Source organism: Strigops habroptila, chromosome 2, assembly GCF_004027225.2.
Source record: "Strigops habroptila isolate Jane chromosome 2, bStrHab1.2.pri, whole genome shotgun sequence".
In the NCBI taxonomy this organism is placed as follows: Eukaryota; Metazoa; Chordata; class Aves; order Psittaciformes; family Psittacidae; genus Strigops; species Strigops habroptila.
Genome location: NC_044278.2, coordinates 56979428 through 56997206, shown reverse-complemented (window position 1 = coordinate 56997206; position 17779 = coordinate 56979428). Strand labels below are relative to the sequence as shown.

The 17779-nt window shown below is 39.7% G+C and overlaps 1 protein-coding gene and 1 long non-coding RNA gene across 2 annotated transcripts in view; one reads left to right on the top strand and one right to left on the bottom strand.

Annotated features, from left to right (window-relative positions):
* TMEM131 (transmembrane protein 131) overlaps positions 1–17779 on the bottom strand; it is a 101209-nt gene that overhangs the window by 68830 nt on the left and 14600 nt on the right. Inside the window, exon 2 of the mRNA XM_030472331.1 lies at positions 10854–10915. Coding sequence (XP_030328191.1) covers positions 10854–10915 — 62 coding nt within the window. The remainder of the gene's footprint in view (positions 1–10853; positions 10916–17779) is intronic.
* LOC115601865 lies at positions 1123–16869 on the top strand. The gene is made up of 3 exons (XR_003989534.1): positions 1123–1137; positions 16710–16713; positions 16791–16869. It is a non-coding gene; the product is annotated as an uncharacterized LOC115601865 (long non-coding RNA).

Below are 17779 nucleotides of genomic sequence, written 5' to 3'. Positions count from 1 at the left end.
GAGTGAGCAGCTGTGTGGGGGTGAGCTGCCAGCTGGGTAAACTACGGCAACAACCAAGCTTACTCTATGAAGTTAACAGATGTATAAACACCCTGTATTCCTTACCAACATCCTTCAAAGTACATTAATCACTACCATTAAATATAACTTTCCTTTCAGTAATAGATTTTTCTTCAGAAACTTAACTAAAGCACATCATAAAATTACCAACAGTTACTTGACAGTCAGGTGATGGAGCTAACAGGTTCAGATCCTATGACAGGGCAACCAAAATAGTCATTACCAGCATTGTCCCATCCCTGACAACTAGCTTTGGCTCTAACAAGGGAGCATATTCTATTAAGTTTTAAATTATTCAGTAGAGAAAGTTGTTTGTTACCTATGCTCTTAAGCATTGTAACTTGCAGTCAATACCCCTAATATTAGTATATTATCTACTATTATATACTATCCAGGCCAACTTACAGACAGAGGGCAGCGGAGATCAAATTTAAATCCAGAAAAATACAGAAACAAATGGAAATACACATCATAGACAATTGCTGAACTACCACATAGCTATGGCTGCAGTTAACTGTCGGGAGCTAAATTCTCTGGCTGATCATGCACTCAAGTTTTCCCTCCTGTGTTCTGAAAGTACAGATTTGCTATTGAAAGTATTAGTCTAATAACTGTCCATAAAGTTTAAAAGCACAAATTACTTTGGTAGGACATCACACACATCAAATATATTTAAGAGCAAAAATCCACCACAGATTCACACTTGTAAAGAAAAGCCTGGTTTCTACTAAATACAAGCAAAATGACAAATTCATTTCAACAACACTTTGTGTTTTGAGAAGGAGGTTGTTTGCTTTTTGGCTTGTTCAGGGGGTTTGTGGGTATCTTGTTGTGTGAGTTTGGGTTTGTTTTGGTTTTGGGGTTTGGGTTTGTGGCTGGTTTTTTGGTTTTGTTTTGGGTTTGATTAGGTTTTGGTTTTTTTTGTTGAGGTTTGTTTTTTGGAGTTTTTGGTGGTTTTGGTTGGTTGGTGGTTTGGCTTTTTCAAATCAGGGTCAATCGAGAGCAAAGAAATAGTATGCCAACTTCAGCAGCTCATCAACCATGGCATCATGGAACTAAACCAAAAATAAATCTCATGTGGCAGTTTCTATAATTGCCACCCATTTTTATTACATGTCAATCTTTAGGGTTGTGCAGTAAACAAAAACATACAAATGTGATCACTGACATGTTCTTTTTTTTTTTTAATTTGATCTTCAAGGCAATCAGCCAGCACCACTTTCAAGACTTAACAACAATTCCTCTCCAGAGGCTCATATCCTCAAGAAAGACTTCACAGAGAATCTGTACCTGAAAGCACACCTTGCAGACTCAGTACAGTTGGGGAGTGACACCAGACAACAATCTTACGCACACAGAGAATCAAAAAACACACACAATCTTAAGGCTGTCTGTATAAAGACATACCTATGCCAGTTAACTTTAGCCAGAAAGCAAAAAAAACCCACCAAAACCACCACCACCACCACAAAGAAGTTATTTTAATGTGTCACCAGTTTGTTATAACATTCTTTTCTTCTTGGTAAGAGGTCATATTACCTACCACTACAGTCAGTCATCTAAACATAGGCATCTGCTGCCACTGGAGATGAATGTCCGAGGGCAAGCTGCCTGGTCTCAGACTGACATGCAGAAAGGCACAGTTACTCCTATGCCCTGTGTGGTATCTGCCAGGCTCCTGTAGATGTCTGAGACAGCCTAGGGCATCTTAAATAGCACTTGTTACCTATGTTTAAGCAACTGAATTAAAGCCCTAAAGTCTTAAAGGAGGAAGGAGGAGGAGGGGCACAACAAAGCAGGGAGACAATCAAGACCTGAGGTTTCTGGACACCAGATACAAATACATTTCTTTAATTTTACCAGCATTCTCAACAACCAAAGCATTCTGTTTTCCTACACAAGAGTATCCACCCTAATTCAAGACACTTTCAGGCTGAAACTCCTTCAGAATATTTTACATATTATTATTCCCTAAAGCTGGTTCCTTCTTGTAGAAAAGCTGTATGCTGCTTGCAACTGTTGAGAGACAGCTACAAAACCAATATGTAGATGGCAGCTTAAATCTTCATTGCTCCATTCATGAGCTCTACGCTACTAAGTAGGATAATTAAAAGAAACATTAATGATCAATATCTTTCTTAAGGTAATAAAAAAAATGAATGCTGTAATCTGAAAGTGGACTGAACTGAGTCATTCTTGCCATGCTCTTTCATGACACAGATTCACATAAGCAAACAAAAACATCAGTTGACTTTAGCTGATGCAACATATGCCACTGATATTGGCTCTGCAACAGTCACTTACTCCTGGGCATCAATTAATTATCAATTAATTATTTTTAAACTAAAGCCTAGGGATGGCAATTCTTCCTGTACAAGAAGAAAAAACTGCCATTATTTTCTCCGAGCAGCAGCAGGCTTCAGTTGCTCACAAGCAATGGCAATGAACAGATGATTTTTACTCTTTTGCAAAATCACACACGTTGGAAGGAAGCTCCAAACACCATCTAGTCAACCCTCGCTCAGAGGCCTAGTTAGTGCAGGTTGCTCACAGCTTTGGGCCACTGAATTCTGGGCATCTCCAAAGATAGAAATTCTATAACTTCTTTAAATAACCTGGTCCAGTGTTTGGTAACCCTCAAGTATAAAAGCTTTTCTCTTAGATGGGTTTGGAATATTCCATGCTGAAATCTGTGTCTAAAGCCTCTTATCTTTCCACTGTGCACAATGAAAAATCTGCCTCTTTGTCAACTCTACATTGCCCACAGCAACTAGTTTTCTCCTTGGTCTTCTCTTCTGAAGGCTGAAGAAAACACATCCTAACTTGAAAAGCATTCCAGCCCTCTGATCCTCCTGGTAATCCCTCTGCTGTGCTTGCTCCAGTGTATCAGTGCCTTCCTTGTACTGGGTAGCCCAGACCGGACACAGTACTCCAACTGCACCCTCAGAAATGCTTAAGTGGGGGGGTGGGGGAAATCCCACCCATTATCTTCTGGCTCCACATTTGCTCAATAGGCTGGCAGCCACCTTTGCTGCAGGGGCACACATCTAATCTATTGTCTATGAGGCCTCCCCAGTGTCTTTTCTGCAGTGCTGCTGCTTTCTTGCCAGTCACTGCCCAGCCTGTCCTGTTACACAGGGTTATTCTCTCCCAGGTGCAGGACTTGTATGTGCCTCAGCATGTCATGAGCTTCCTGTCAGCCTGCCAAAGTCCCTCTGAATAGCAGCCTTGCCTTCCAGTGTATTAACCACTTTGCCCAATTTGGTAGCACCTGCAAACTTAGAGAGTACTTTATACCATCATAAAGGCTGCTAATGAAGACATTAAGCAGTATTGTCCTCAGTATCAAGATCCATCATGGGTAATCAACTGCCAGCTGAACTTTGTACTGTAGAGTACACCCACTGACATCAATGGTCCAGCCACTTAATTGTCCCATTAGGCAATCTGTATCGTATAGTTTGGCTATATAGGTATCAATGGAGATCACATCATAGAGTCACAGAATGGTTTGGTTTGGAAGGGACCTAAAGATCAGCAAGTTCCAACCCCCTACCATGGGCAGGGACACCTTCCACTAGAGCAGGTTGCTCCAAGCCCCATCCAACCTGGCCTTGAACACTGCCAGGGATGGGGCAGCCACAGCTTCTCTGGGCAACATGTTCCAGTGCCTCACCACCCTCACAGGGAAGAATTTCTTCCTAAAATCTAAGTATGCTTCTTTAGTAAAGAAATTTTTACATTTCAAAACCCTTTTAAAAGTCAACATACAATATGAAAACTTGAGGTAATAAAAAATACAACTAAAATTTACACCCTGAAAACACTATCACTGATACACCAGAAATGAGTTGCAGCTTCTGTTAAGATACTTCTTTACCATGCCATATGGAATGAAGATCATGCAGAAAATACTAAAATTCCTCCAGTAAGAGATCAGCATTGCTGATTCCCATGCACGTAACGGTCATATAGCTTCCCTGTCACAAAGCCACTGCAAAACATGTTAAGTTTCTATCTATCTGATATTTAGGACCACTGTAATTCTCATTACTAGCTTTTGCGACTAGCAGTTTACAGCAGTTTATGAGCAAAGTCAGAAAATATGTATTAAGTTTATATAATCACACAGGCTTTCTTTTTCCTCTATTTTAGCTATTCTGCAAATCTGTATCAGTAAAATAATTTCTAGGAGTTCACTTGTAAAAAAAGTATTTCATACACTTAAGATTATTGCAGTAAGAGTAAGTGTACTGATTCACATTAAGAGAATATGACTGAAGAGTCTTACCATTTTCCTTTTCACCGTAAGAATACGCTACTTTAAAAATACGACTACATAAGCAGAAGTATTTTCCAAACACTTAGCCTGCATAGAAGATTGCTCACTCTGGAAAACAGTGGCTCTGACTACATTGTACAAAAAACATTAAATACTCAAGGCAAGAGCTCTCACAATAAATACAATGACTTGGGAAACAGTCCTTTATGAACTAAGAGCAAATGAAAACCTTGCTCTGAAAAAAAAACCAAATTTTACTTTGCTGTTAACTTTTGAAAATAAAGTCCTCAAAAAGTTAGACTGTATATTGCCTTAACATGAAAGGATAAATTATTTTAAATGACAGTAGTAGTTTATTTCAGCACTCCTAATATTTGCAGATTACAACATTGTCAGGGGCTTGAAGCATCTATCAGGTCTGGACAGGGGTTCAAATAATCAGAACACATGGAGGAGATGGCCTGACGCTGACAAGGCAAATTTGAAGGAGAAGCTCAAATCTGAAAGCCGAAGGAGAGCTCAAATCTAAAGCTGGGAATAACTAACTAAGGGTAATACACAAAAGAAAAGAATGTGTCTCCAGAGTATAGTGAAATACAAACTATATGAGCAAACAAAATGCTGTAAAAAAATTCCAACTAATTTTGTAATTACTAAAGCAAGTGTTGTTACACAGGGAAGTAACTACTCTGCCCTTTCTCAAAGCCTCAGAGTACTACTTTCCCTACTAAATGCTACACTTTAAGTCTGTGTAGACAAATAAAAAATCCAGTGAAGAAAGTTACGTGTTTTTAAAAGTCTGCATGAAGAACCTATAGGTGTCTTTTAATACAAAATTAACAGTATGAAGAGGAGAAAAAAACTAACAAAAAAAATCAACTGCATACGTGTTGGAGAAAGAAGCAACAAAACCAGATTAGGCATTAAACAAGTAACTACTTGAGGAAACTTGTGAAAGTTACTTCTCTAGAGGTTTTAAGAACAGAAGAGTCAAGCATCTGCCAAGGGTAGTCCATCTACACACACTAACACCTCAAGAAAGTACTAAGTGATCTCCTGAGGCCTATTCCAGACACATCTCTGACTCTGTGAAGTGCCAATCACTTATATAAGCATCTGTAAATCACCTGCTATTGAAGGAAAAAAACCCCAAAACCCTGCATTGCATTGAGCAATGGACAACTTACATTGATACAATTCTTACCCTATGTTCAGGATCTAAATAAATTATTTGAAAAGTTCAAAACGTTGTTGAGTCCTTAAGGGAACTGATTCACGTGAAGAATAGACAGAATTAGGAAATTCTCTCATTATTGTAATTAAATCCATAGGCAGAAGTAACAAATTTATTCAGATATAAACCTCTAAGCATATATGCTAATGAAAAAAAAAAAATCTCGTTTTTGCTCTGTTGAAACAGAGGGCAAAGATACATGGTGTAGCACTTTCCAACCCACGTACTGGAAGTCCATACCCAAAATGTACAGTCTCTACTTCACTACTGTTATCCCCAGCATGAACTAATGGAATTTCCATTGCCAGTTTATTTTTCCTAGATGTAAGGGGGTTTTACTTAAATATTTAAAGATTTATGCTCTTTCAATAAATAACTGCTTTAAGTCAGCCTAGTCAAACACAATTTTCCAACATATTTCATTTATCATTTGCAACAAAAGTCCTAAAATGCCATTGAAACACGTAAGGAGTGTTTCACCAATAGTACGTAGCCCAAGTAAGGACAAAAACAGTATCAAGAGGATATACTCTAACTTCAGGGAGGTGGCAGGAATCCCTAATGATTAAATTATGTAAGACTCAGCATTTGATTTGCCTTACTTGGAAAACAACTCCTTCTAACAAGAAAAGGGCTTGCTGCCACTGTGAAGATACCAAATTTTCTGAGGGGAGGAAAATAAACCAAGGCTGGAAATGGCTTTGACACTTCAATGATTATTAATCACTTTATGCACTGGTTATTTTTTCACATTTTAAAAAAAATCACCAGAAGGTGACATAACATTAGACAATACTGAGTTATTAGAGCATAAATACGATGATGTAGTAGTGATAGATGACCTACAACCAACAAACACTTGTGAAAACCTACAGAAAGCTTGAAAGAGAAACATTCAATGACATCATGCTAGGTTTAAAGCTGTAGTAACTGCTGTTCACAAAGGTAAATATGTTTTTACAACAATGTATTTACTTTGGGTTTATTTTTTAATTACCGTAAGTAGTCACAAGAGGTCACCAAATTAAAATCTACAGGAAAAGAACAAATAAATTGTGAACTAGAGAAAACATGCTGTGTCATTCTGATTAAAAGGAACTGGTTTCATTTATGTAGGTATTTTTGGCTTCAGAGCCACAAACATAACATAAAACACATAATCCGTTTATTAGAAATTGTCGTCTCACTTGCTTTGTTTTAAATCAAATATGCAGCAGTGTATTAGGATAAATGGCAGCCGAATGCAATCCAAAGCACTGCAAAGTTTACAGTGCAACATCCAGAATTGCTTGACTTTGTCCCAGCATAATATTTAAACTAATTTTCCTGTCTCTGTTGCATCTTGCAATAAAGTTGGCATGATTAACAATCCATCTTACTTTTCATCTCTATATGAATTAGGAGGTGGTTCACAGCAGCACCATTACTTTCTAGTCCTGAGAACTATAGTGATTGATTGCTAGATTTTCATTGGTTAAAAAATCCTGGGTAAAAAACCACCAAAAATATAGATGATTGAATTTGACTACATGATTTTTATCTTAAATATTGGGCCAATGCCTGTCTGTCATTTTTATTAAGCCACTCTTGTAGAACAAAACATTCTTATGGAGTATGTAAAGGAAAAGAATGCAAGCCTAGTGATTTTTTTTCCTCTTACATTTTACTGATATGTGGTCTCTCCATGCAAGTTAAATTCTGAGTCAAAAAACTGCAATAATTGAGACTGTAACCACTATATGGAAAGCTTCCACCACTCTACTTTCTCTATATCCAAAAATCAGCCTACATAGACATGTATTATGAGAATGTGTTTAGCACATGGTATCTAAACACCTGTTTAAGAAGAACCTGGGCTTTTTTTGTTTGCTTGTAGCTGGTGTGGGTTTTTCCTTTTTTTTTTTTTCTTTGGGGGGGTTTGTGGTGGTGGTGGGGGATGTTCATTTGTAATCACAACCTTTTCTGTCACCAGTTTAGATCATTTTGAAGTATCTCATCCTCATACATCATAACCTTAAAATCTATAGTATTCTTGAATTACATTAAGGACCAAGCGGGGGGGGGGGGGGGGGGGGGGAACCAAAAAAAGAAACAACAAACCCATACAACTTAGGTGGGGGGAAATCTTCACAAATCTGGAACAAGTAACATTACCACCAGCGCAGAACCCTAGACTAGACAGGAGATAGGAACTGCAAATCAGGCACTGAACTGCTAACAAAGTTAAACATCATCACATGCCATGTGTTCTAATCATATAAACAATTAATTGCTTTCTTCTTTCTCCTCTCCTCCCTTCTCAACTACCAGGACTAACATCATCAAGGAATTTTAACAGAAGATATTCACAACATAAATACAATCCACAGAACACATGTGTATGAAATTCTAGTCAGCAGAAATTCAGAACTGCTCTACAGTATCAAGCCATGTTGCTACGTATTTCATCCCAACTACTACCACCATCTCAAAATATCAGTACATATTCTTTAAAGTTTAACTTTTCATTTGTTTTGACTCCCACCAGAAGAAAACTGACAAGAATGGCAACATTATACATGAAAAATATGTATTTGCAACAGCAATTACCTCACTGCAGTAATTTGAACTTCCTTTAAACCCAGTGGCTACTTGGCCCCAAGGGCTGCCTTTGCACTTAGTACACAGGGTACTCTCTGGTTTTACCTGTGGGGACCATGGAGAGGACATGAGGAAGTGGGACAGAAAACCGACTTTGACCTTACAGGCACATGAATTGCAAGGAAAAACAACCACAAATGGTGGTTCTTCCAGGAAAGTTGCTGCTCCAGTCTCTGGTGGGCAGCTACCCAGACAGAGCAGGAGAGCGGATTTTACTCCTGATCCTACGGAAAGTAATTCTAATCTGTTTTTACAAGAAGCAGGTGGAGAATCCTATAAGCAGTACTAGATGGGCCCTGCCTTCAGCCAGGTGGAGGAAAGGGACAACTGTGACTGCTAAGCTGTGTGGATCCAATGGCCTGGCAAGTCACAGCCACATGAATACAAGGCTCTAGTAGACACTGGCGCACAGTGTACTCTAAAGCCATCAACCGGCAGAACCCATCTGTATTTCTGGAGTGACAGGGGGATCCCAACAGCTGACTGTACTGAGGGTGAAATCAGCGTGACTACGAAGGAGTGGGAAAAGTCCCCCATTGTGACTGGCCCAGAGGCTCTGTGCATCCTTGGCGCAGACTGTGTCAAGAGAAAGTATTTCAAGGACCCAAGTGGGTATCGATGGGCCTTTGGTATCACTGCCTTGGAGATGAAGGAAATTAAGCAGCTGTCTACCTTGCCTGGTCTCTCAGAGGACCCTTCTCTTGTGAGGTTGCTGAAGGTTGAAGAACAACATATGCCAATCACTACCACTACAGTATCGCCACCAGTGCACTACTACTGTGCACCTGCAGCAATATTGTACCGAGACCCCTCAATTCCCATCCACGAGCTGATCCGTCAAGCGGAGAGCCAAGGAGTGATCAGCAGGACCCGCTCACCCTTTAATAGCCCCATATGGCCAGTGCAAAAGTCTAACGGACAGGGAGACTAACACTAGACTATCATGGCCTAAACGAAGTCACACCACCATTGAGTGCTGCTGTAATGGACATGCTAGAACTTCAATATGAACTGGAGTCAAAGGCAGCCAAGTGGTATGCCACAACTGATATTGCCAATGCATTTTTCTCAATCCCTTTGGCAGCAGAATGCAGGCCACAGTTTGCTTTCACTTGGAGGGGCGTCCAGTACACTTGGAACCGACTGCCCCAGGGGTGGAAACACAGCCCTACCATCTGCCATGGATTGATCCAGACTGCACTGGAACAGGGGCAAGATCCAGAACACCTGCAATACATTGATGACACTATTGTGGGGGGCGATATACAGTGGAAGAAGTTTTTGAGAAAGGGAGGAAGATAATCCAAATCCTGCTGAAGGACGGTTTTGCCATAAAATGGAATAAGGTCAAGGGACCTGCACAGGAGATTCAATTTTTGGGAATAAAATGGCAAGATGGACGTCGCCAGATCCCCACAGACGTGATCAACAAGATAACAGCAATGTCTCCACCAACTAACAAGAAAGAAACACAAGCTTTCTTAGGTGTTGTGGGGCTCTGGAGAATGCACATCCCAAATTACAGTTTGATTGTAAGCCCTCTCTATCACGCGACCTGGAAAAAGAACAATTTCAAATGGGGCCCTGATCAACAACAAGCCTGTGAACAAATTAAATGAGAGATAGTTCATGCAGTAGCCCTTGGAGCAGACTGGACCAGGCAGGATACGAAAAATGTGCTTTACACCACAGCTGCAGAGAAAGGTCATAGAATCATAGACTCAACTAGGTTGGAAAAGACCTTTAAGATCATCAAGTCCAACCTCTATCCCAGGACTGTCAAGTCCATCACTAAACCATATCACTGAGGGCCTCATCTACACAGTTTTTTTAACACTTCCACGGACGGTGATTCCACCTCTTCCCTGGGCAGCCTGTTCCAATACCTTATCACCCTTTCGGTGAATAAATTTTTCTAACATCCAGTCTAAACCTCCCCTGATGCAGTTGAGGCTGTTTCCTCTTGTCCTATCACTTGTTACTTGGGAGAAGAGATCAGCCACCTCCTCGCTCCATCCTCCTTTCAGGTAGTTGTAGAGAGCGGCAAGATCTCCCCTGAGCCTTCTGTTCTCCAGACTAAACAACCCCAGTTTCCTCAGCTGTTCCTCAGGTCCCACCTGGAGCCTCTGGCAGAAAGCACCAGGAGACTTGAGGTCGACCCCTCGGCTTTTGGAGTTGCGGATACACAGGATCCGAGGCCCACTATACTCCAAATGAAACCTACCTCACTGCAGTAATGTGAACTTTCTTTAAATGTAGTGGCTACTTGGTTCGAACGGCTGCCTCTACATTTGGGAATCTTGCAACACTTCCTAGTTCCTCTAGGTGTACTATCCAATTGCATCCCAAATCCACTTCAAGATGAATCTTGAACATAAAGCATCCCCCAATTTTTCTGAAGTAAAAAAACCTGGACAAAGAGGCCAGACAAAACTCCACCAGTTTCCCAACACAAAAGTTCTGGGAACCAGAACCACAGGACACACCAAGGCATACTGTTGAAAATAACTCTAGAAGGTCCAAAAGTTTTTTGATGCTTGCATATTTTCAAAAGCCCACTCACCCACGAGTTTCAAAAAGCAGCTGTCCAAAAGATGAAACATTGCCAGTTCAGATGATTTACTCAAGACTACATACCTGCAATAGGTCTCCTTCATCAAAACGTAGCATTTCTATTATGCCATCCGACTGGATGAAAGCTGCAAAGAAAAACAAAAAAACCTAAGTAACTTAACAGAAAAACATTTTGTTAACATCATTCGATTAGAAAGAGCAACTTAAACATCTAAAATCTGCTGTACCTCATTTTGCAGATAGAGCTATGACAAACCAAAACAATGCAGTCTAACAAAATACCAAACAAATCTGTGATACTAATCTTCCTCTAAGCTCCAATTTCAAGAAGTTCATATTAATATAAGTACCACACTTCACAAATCAGTCTTTTAGCATAAAAATTTTTAACTCCAAAGTGAATAACCTCTTCTGGGTTCTCTAAAAAGACTGGCTGTAGTACCAAGCTAACTCAGTACTTCAACCAATATGTCAGACTGGGTACTTAAACAAATGAGTTTAATACATTTAAGCCCACAAGGAATTCCGATGCTTACGAAAAGAAATTCAGTTTCATTTATACACATAAAACCTTACCTGTACATCTGGAAAGCCTTGTCCAAGGTGTTCCCTCAACCCCTGTGTGGAAACAACTCTCTATCTTGACAGTAACATAACAAGATTTGAAACCGTCTAGAAGTGTTTGCACCATATGACTAAACTCGATGAAAAGTTCATGCCTCAGTCTCCTACAAGATCCTCAAATTAAGCATTCCTCCTGTACTCATTTCATCTAAATGCTTCGTCAGGCAATTGTTCTTCAATTCCTCTCAAAATGTAGGGAATGCTATTTTCTTTTAAAGACAAAGAAATAAAGGCATTGCCCTTCCTGTAAAATACAATAATCTGCACAAGAATAAACATGAGTTAAAGACGAAAGATAACTTCAAAGAGGTTTAATTTTCACTCCCTCAACGACTATTCACAAATACACACACAAAAAGAGCACAGGTATTTAGAATAAAATACAGTAGCAACCTCAAACTAGAAAGTTGTATTAAAAAAAAAAAAAAATCCCTATAAATACCACCTTTTCCTATGACTGCCTTTACCATTCAGCTAGATAAAGTTGAGAGAGCAGTAACATACCCCTTACCACAAAAGAGGAACAACTTCAACAGGAAGAAGCTAAAGTTATTTCCCATCACACAGAAGCATAGTGTAAGCTTCTGAAAGATAGAATTTGAATCCCAGTCTGAAAAAGATTTAAACCTTCATCTCTCACTTCGTAGGTCAGTGTTCTAACAACTATTATAAGGTCACCAACACTGCCACTTGTCCCTGAGATGTTTTAAAAGAAAGTGACATTACTTTCAGAAAACAAAAATAAGAAAAAAAGCCCTCTTGGTAGACAGGAGTAAAGGTACCTACTACACAGAGAAATGCTATTTTTGACACACTATTTTTTAGGGTTAGGGTTATTTGTCCCAACCATTTCCTCACTGGCTGCTTTAGTGACACCTCAACTCATCACCCAAAACCCAATCTGCTACTTAACATACCACTGTTTGCACACCCCATTCTGCATCCCTGACTCCCCCCATATTTTGATACCTTCTCTGAAAACATACAAACTCCACAACCTTGCTTTCATATGACTAAAAGTGAAAGTTAACATAAAACAAAGATTGCTGCTGTCATCTCCAAAAGCCACTTTTGGTATGCAAAAAAGGCAAACTAATATACAAAAACTCCAAACCACAAGATTCTATACAATTATTAACCAAGCTACCACGCCTCAGAATTCTAACATTTAGTGACACAGGCTGAGAAAGTGGCCCAGCTCACATGGAAGCATACAAATCACCACAGAGAGGAAGGGAGGGCTCAGGTTATAAACAATATGCCTATCCTGCAATATTAAAAGTGGCATGAGCAATACTAGTCAGTCATGTCAGGAATATCTTAGACTTATTTTGGGGGGTATTTATTATTATTACATTAATGATTTTCAAGACAAACAAAAGCCATCCTTAATCCAAGAATCGGGGGTTTGGCCAATCATTTATATTGAAGAACTATACAGAACATTGGGAAAGAGATTAAAACAAAACAAAAAACCCCAGCGTTTAAACAGCTGTTATGAGATCAAGTCCTACAGCTTATGAAGATTTGGGCTCTTAAAACTTAAATTACTGGAGTAGGTCTACCAGTTTAAAGTTTAATCCTAGAAACAAAGAGGAAGTGGATTCTTGTCAATTTAACTGGCAATACATATGTAAGACATTCAAGTCACCATTTAATTTTGTCTCTAAAACCACTCAAAAATTCTGTAAAACGAGTTGCAGGGCTAGTTGTAAGAAAATGAAGTTTTGACATGTTAGTTTAAAGAGCAAAGTATGACAGTTAATCACAATTTCATAGAAATGCCATGCCTACCCTCTGTGCAAAAAAAAAAAAAAAAAAAACAAAAAAAAAAACCAACCCAAATTACAGATGAGCTGATATGGAAAGGAAATCCTCAAGTTTTAATTTAAGAATCATAATTTTTTAAAAATACTTCCCCCTCTCCCCCCCATACAAGCACACCTTCCTAACAGCCAAAAGGAATCGCACCTCTGAGGTTGCGCCTTTTGGCATTCTTTTGTTTTCTAGCTTTCTGCTTTGGAAACAAAGAATACACAGCACTTGATGGTGACATCATCAGGCACAAAGAAAAAATTCATCAGAAAACAACTTTTTATATTCATAACCTATCAACAACCAGTAAAACATAAAAGGGTATTCCATGAAATCACACATTCTTAGTCTTTTCCTGAGGCTTTTTCCCCCCGTTTTACCTATAATACACTGTAGGTACGAAGAGCAGAAAGTAGCAGCAACTCTTCCACGAGGATTACACAACCAGAAGCTCACAGTAACTAGCCAAAGCTTTCTACCCAAGCAGCCTGAAAGCAGGCAGCCCTCCTGTAAACCCCAAACACTTTCTCCGCCACTCTTCAGTAATTTCATCTTTGTTGCCACTTATGAACAAAGCAACAGATGTTACAGAACATTTTGAGTGGATGACACTGTTAAATAGAAGTGCCATTCATCACTGTATCATTTAAGAAATGTTTTCAGAGAGCAGATGACAGTTAGTGCCAGGTGAAGTCAGATGCACTGCAAAGCTTGGCTGCTGGCCATTTCGCAGCAATCGCATCTCAACTCAAACTGTGATGAAGTTTCTGTGGTTATACCTTTTATTTTGCTTAACTTTCAAGCCTACTTTATTGGTAATTTCATCAAAGCAAAGAAATGACAAGTAAATACCTATACCTTTGTGAGATGAAAGCTTGTTTTTGCAACTGACTTCTCAGACTCTCAATTCAGGATGAATCAACGAGTCACCTCATTCAAATAAGGCAAAGCCAATTACATTTTAAAAAATCTCGACTGACGAGTCATAAAGAATCACCTAAATCCCTGTAAGAGCAGCTCTCAAACTGGCCAACACAGATCACAGAAAGGACGAAGGCTTCTTAAAAGTGAAATGCATACAGTGCCAAAAGAGCAGAATGCTTCCTTCTGGGTATTTGCCCATTCCAAAATTAGAAGCAGTTGCTTACCATTTGCACTCGTATCACCTGAGCTAAGTAAGTTCACAAACTTCTGCAGCCCAAGTCCAAAAATAGTCTTTACTGTCCTTTTACACAAAATACGTATGTCACCAATAGAGAATAGGTTATTACCAATGCCAAAAGATTCTGCAAGCAATTAAGTATGAGATCACTTGGGCATGCTTTACTAGGTGAACCATTCCTCATGCTACAGAGGAAGATGACTGTTTCTGCAAAGTCCCTGACAATTTTTCCTGGAAAAACTTCCCAACATCCAGGCTGCTACTATCACGCTCTATTATCAGCCTAATACTGTAGCAAATACCTTCATACTCTGGAATAGTGAAGTGCAGCAAATTAAGAACTGCCAAGTGTGCCACTTCAGTCACCCCTGCCACATGACTGGCAACTGCTGCGAGAGGGGCACAACGTAACATTTAGGGTAGGAAGCATTTCAGCTGTCACAGCGTGATCTGCCACTGCACAAAGCAGCAGCCAAGAAGCCAAATTACACATTAGGAAAATAATTTCTTCCTGACCCTACAAGCAATTGAAGCCCTGAAGGCTGATTATAATAGTTATTAGACAAACTTTAAACGTTGTTAGCATGTTCACAGCCCAAAAAAGGAAAAGGATGAAGACTCATATCCACAGATTTCAAGCCCCAAAGAATCACAGGCTCCTTTCCTCCTCCTCTTTTCACCTATGCAGAACAGAGTATTTTCTTCTTAGAGGTAAACACAGATCCCTCTGAGCAGAAAACAATCTCTTCAAGCTCCCACAAGAAGCAAATTTATCAGATTCATGACAATCCAACTTCAGTCACTCTCACTACCAGGATATTTAGTGATTTCAAGGTCAAATTTTTCCAGCTTCTAGCTCATGTATCCTGGTTTCCTCTGTTCAGACAGTAGGTTACTATTGACAGAAGTGACATAAGCAACAGCACACACTGAAAATACTCAAAGTTTCTTTTTCTGTTTGTTTTCAACCCACAGCCTTTAATATCCAACTTCTTTCAATCAGTTTTTCTATGAAAAGCCCATAAAAGATATCAGAGAACGACCATCAATGTAGGTCTTTCCACTTGCTCCAATACACCTTTTCCTGCAGAGAGCATTTTCTAAGCTTTTCCAAACTCTTCAAAAAATGACAAAGCAAACCCCACCACTGCAGCCACAACCCCTACCCCCAAGCCCACAGCTTTTTGGAACAGTACAAACACTATCTAGTCTTTATTACCAATAGATTTCTAAATGCTCTCCCCTGCCTCCTCCAACAACATCACAGTGCATGATGGTAAACACCTAAAATAATAAAAATAGAAGCAACACTTAAATTCCTCAAAGCTTAAACAGCCTTTTCTCACATTCTTATATATAGCTAGCAGCTAAATTTTGCTCAAATACATTCCTATTTTAATTGTCTCTGGTCCAAGCCCTTTATATTTGAGCTTAAAATAAGAAAAGTATAGACTTATACAGCATCAAGTAACAAGAAGATAATTTTAAAATCCTACACATGTCCAAAGTAACTTAACATCAAAACTGCTTTAGCCAACACCAATCTTCAGATGTGCCCGAATTACACATAACAATAAATTTGCATGTAATGCGAGACCACTGAATATGCCAAGACTCTTGGTGTGCAAGGATAAAAAAAAATTCTCCATGGTTCACAGGTTACGAGGCCTACTCTGACAGAGAGCTGATTTTTAAGGTGGCTTTGCACATTCTTCTTTCATTTAGCCACTGCCAATTTCTTCATTTCAATAGGAATGGATACTCTGGCACATATGCTTATAAAAACGCTATTCTGAAATACCACATAGCTCTGGAACAGTTACTCCGTAACACAGTGCTCATTTATTTTTATGTTAATCATCATTTTATATCCTCTCACATGCTTTTAAGAACTGTTTTCTCTCTTAACTCTTGTCCAAACCAGTTTTCTTTCTTATAAGGTGTACTTACACAATCCAGTATCATCTAGTTTATGCGTTTTCTCCAAATTCTAGAAATAGTGTCCCAATTTACTAATATAGGGCCAGATTAAAGCTCTCCTGATTTACATTTAGTTTTGTGCAAGTCCAGTTTCTAACCCTGTCTTAATGATTAAGCAGATTTCACGTAACTATAACATGAGCCGACCACAATGTGTTAAATGTCACACACTTCTATGTAATTGTAATTATAGCATTTGTATCACTACCAGTTAAACAGCACAACTGAAACTGGACGAGTTGGTTTTAAAGCTTTGACTATGAATTAACTGCATGTACACAATCACACAATTTCAATCTTCCTAAACAGTGGAAAACTGAGAAGCACGTGAAATACAGGCAGGTGGATACAGAATGATAAAATAACATTATTATGAAAGAAAAATTACACTGTAAAAAATAAATACCACACAGATAAAGAAAAACAGTATTATGTTGTAATGCAAGCAACCATTTTTATCAGCTTCAACAACACAAAAGTCTGGTGAGCCTCAAGAAACATGAGCAGGCTGTGTTTGCTTGCAGCCCAGAAAGCCAACCGTATCCTGGGCTGCATCAAAAGAAGCGTGATCAGCGGGCTGAAGGAGGTGAGCCTGCCCCTCTACTCTGCTCTCGTGAAACCCCACATGGAGTACTGTGTGCAGTTCTGGTGTCCTTAACATAAGAAGGACATGAAGCTGTTGAAGCAAGTCCAGAGGAGGGCCACAAGGATGATAAGGGGGCTGGAGCACCTCCTGTATGAAGACAGGCTGAGGAAGTTGGAGCTGTTCAGCCTGGAGAAGAGAAGGCTGCGTGGAGACCTCATAGCAGCTTCCAGTGTCTGAAGGGGGCCTACAAGCATGCTGGAGAGGGACTCTTCCTTAGGGACTGTAGTGGTAGGACAAGGGGTAATTGGTTCAAACTTAAACAGGGGAAGTTTAGATTAGATATAAGGAAGAAGTTCTTTACAGTGAGGGTGGTGAGGCACTGGCACAGGTTGCCCAGAGAAGCTGTGGCTGCCCCATCCTTGGCAGCGTTCAAGGCCAGGCTGGACAGGGCTTGGAGCAACCTGGTCTAGTGGAAGGTGTCCCTGCCGATGGCAGGGGGTGAGAACTAGATGATCTTAAGGTCCTTTCCAACCCAAACCATTCTGTGATTCTATGTCCCAGTTCAGTGTTCAACACCATAAAAGCTGTTTAAAGAAAGCCCTATTCTCTGAGATGGGAAAGTCATTGTAGCTATCAATCTGAATTTCTGCCTACATCCCAAAAAGTAACTGGTAATGTAAAAGATCATTCTCTTATGAGCCAGTGAATCTCAGGCAAGATGCTCCGAGAATTACCAGCCAGCAGCCTCCTTTCCAGCCAAAGCCTCGTGCACTTATGTAGCCAATCCCTTGTTTCTTTTCCAGTAGTCCATAAAGAAGGGAA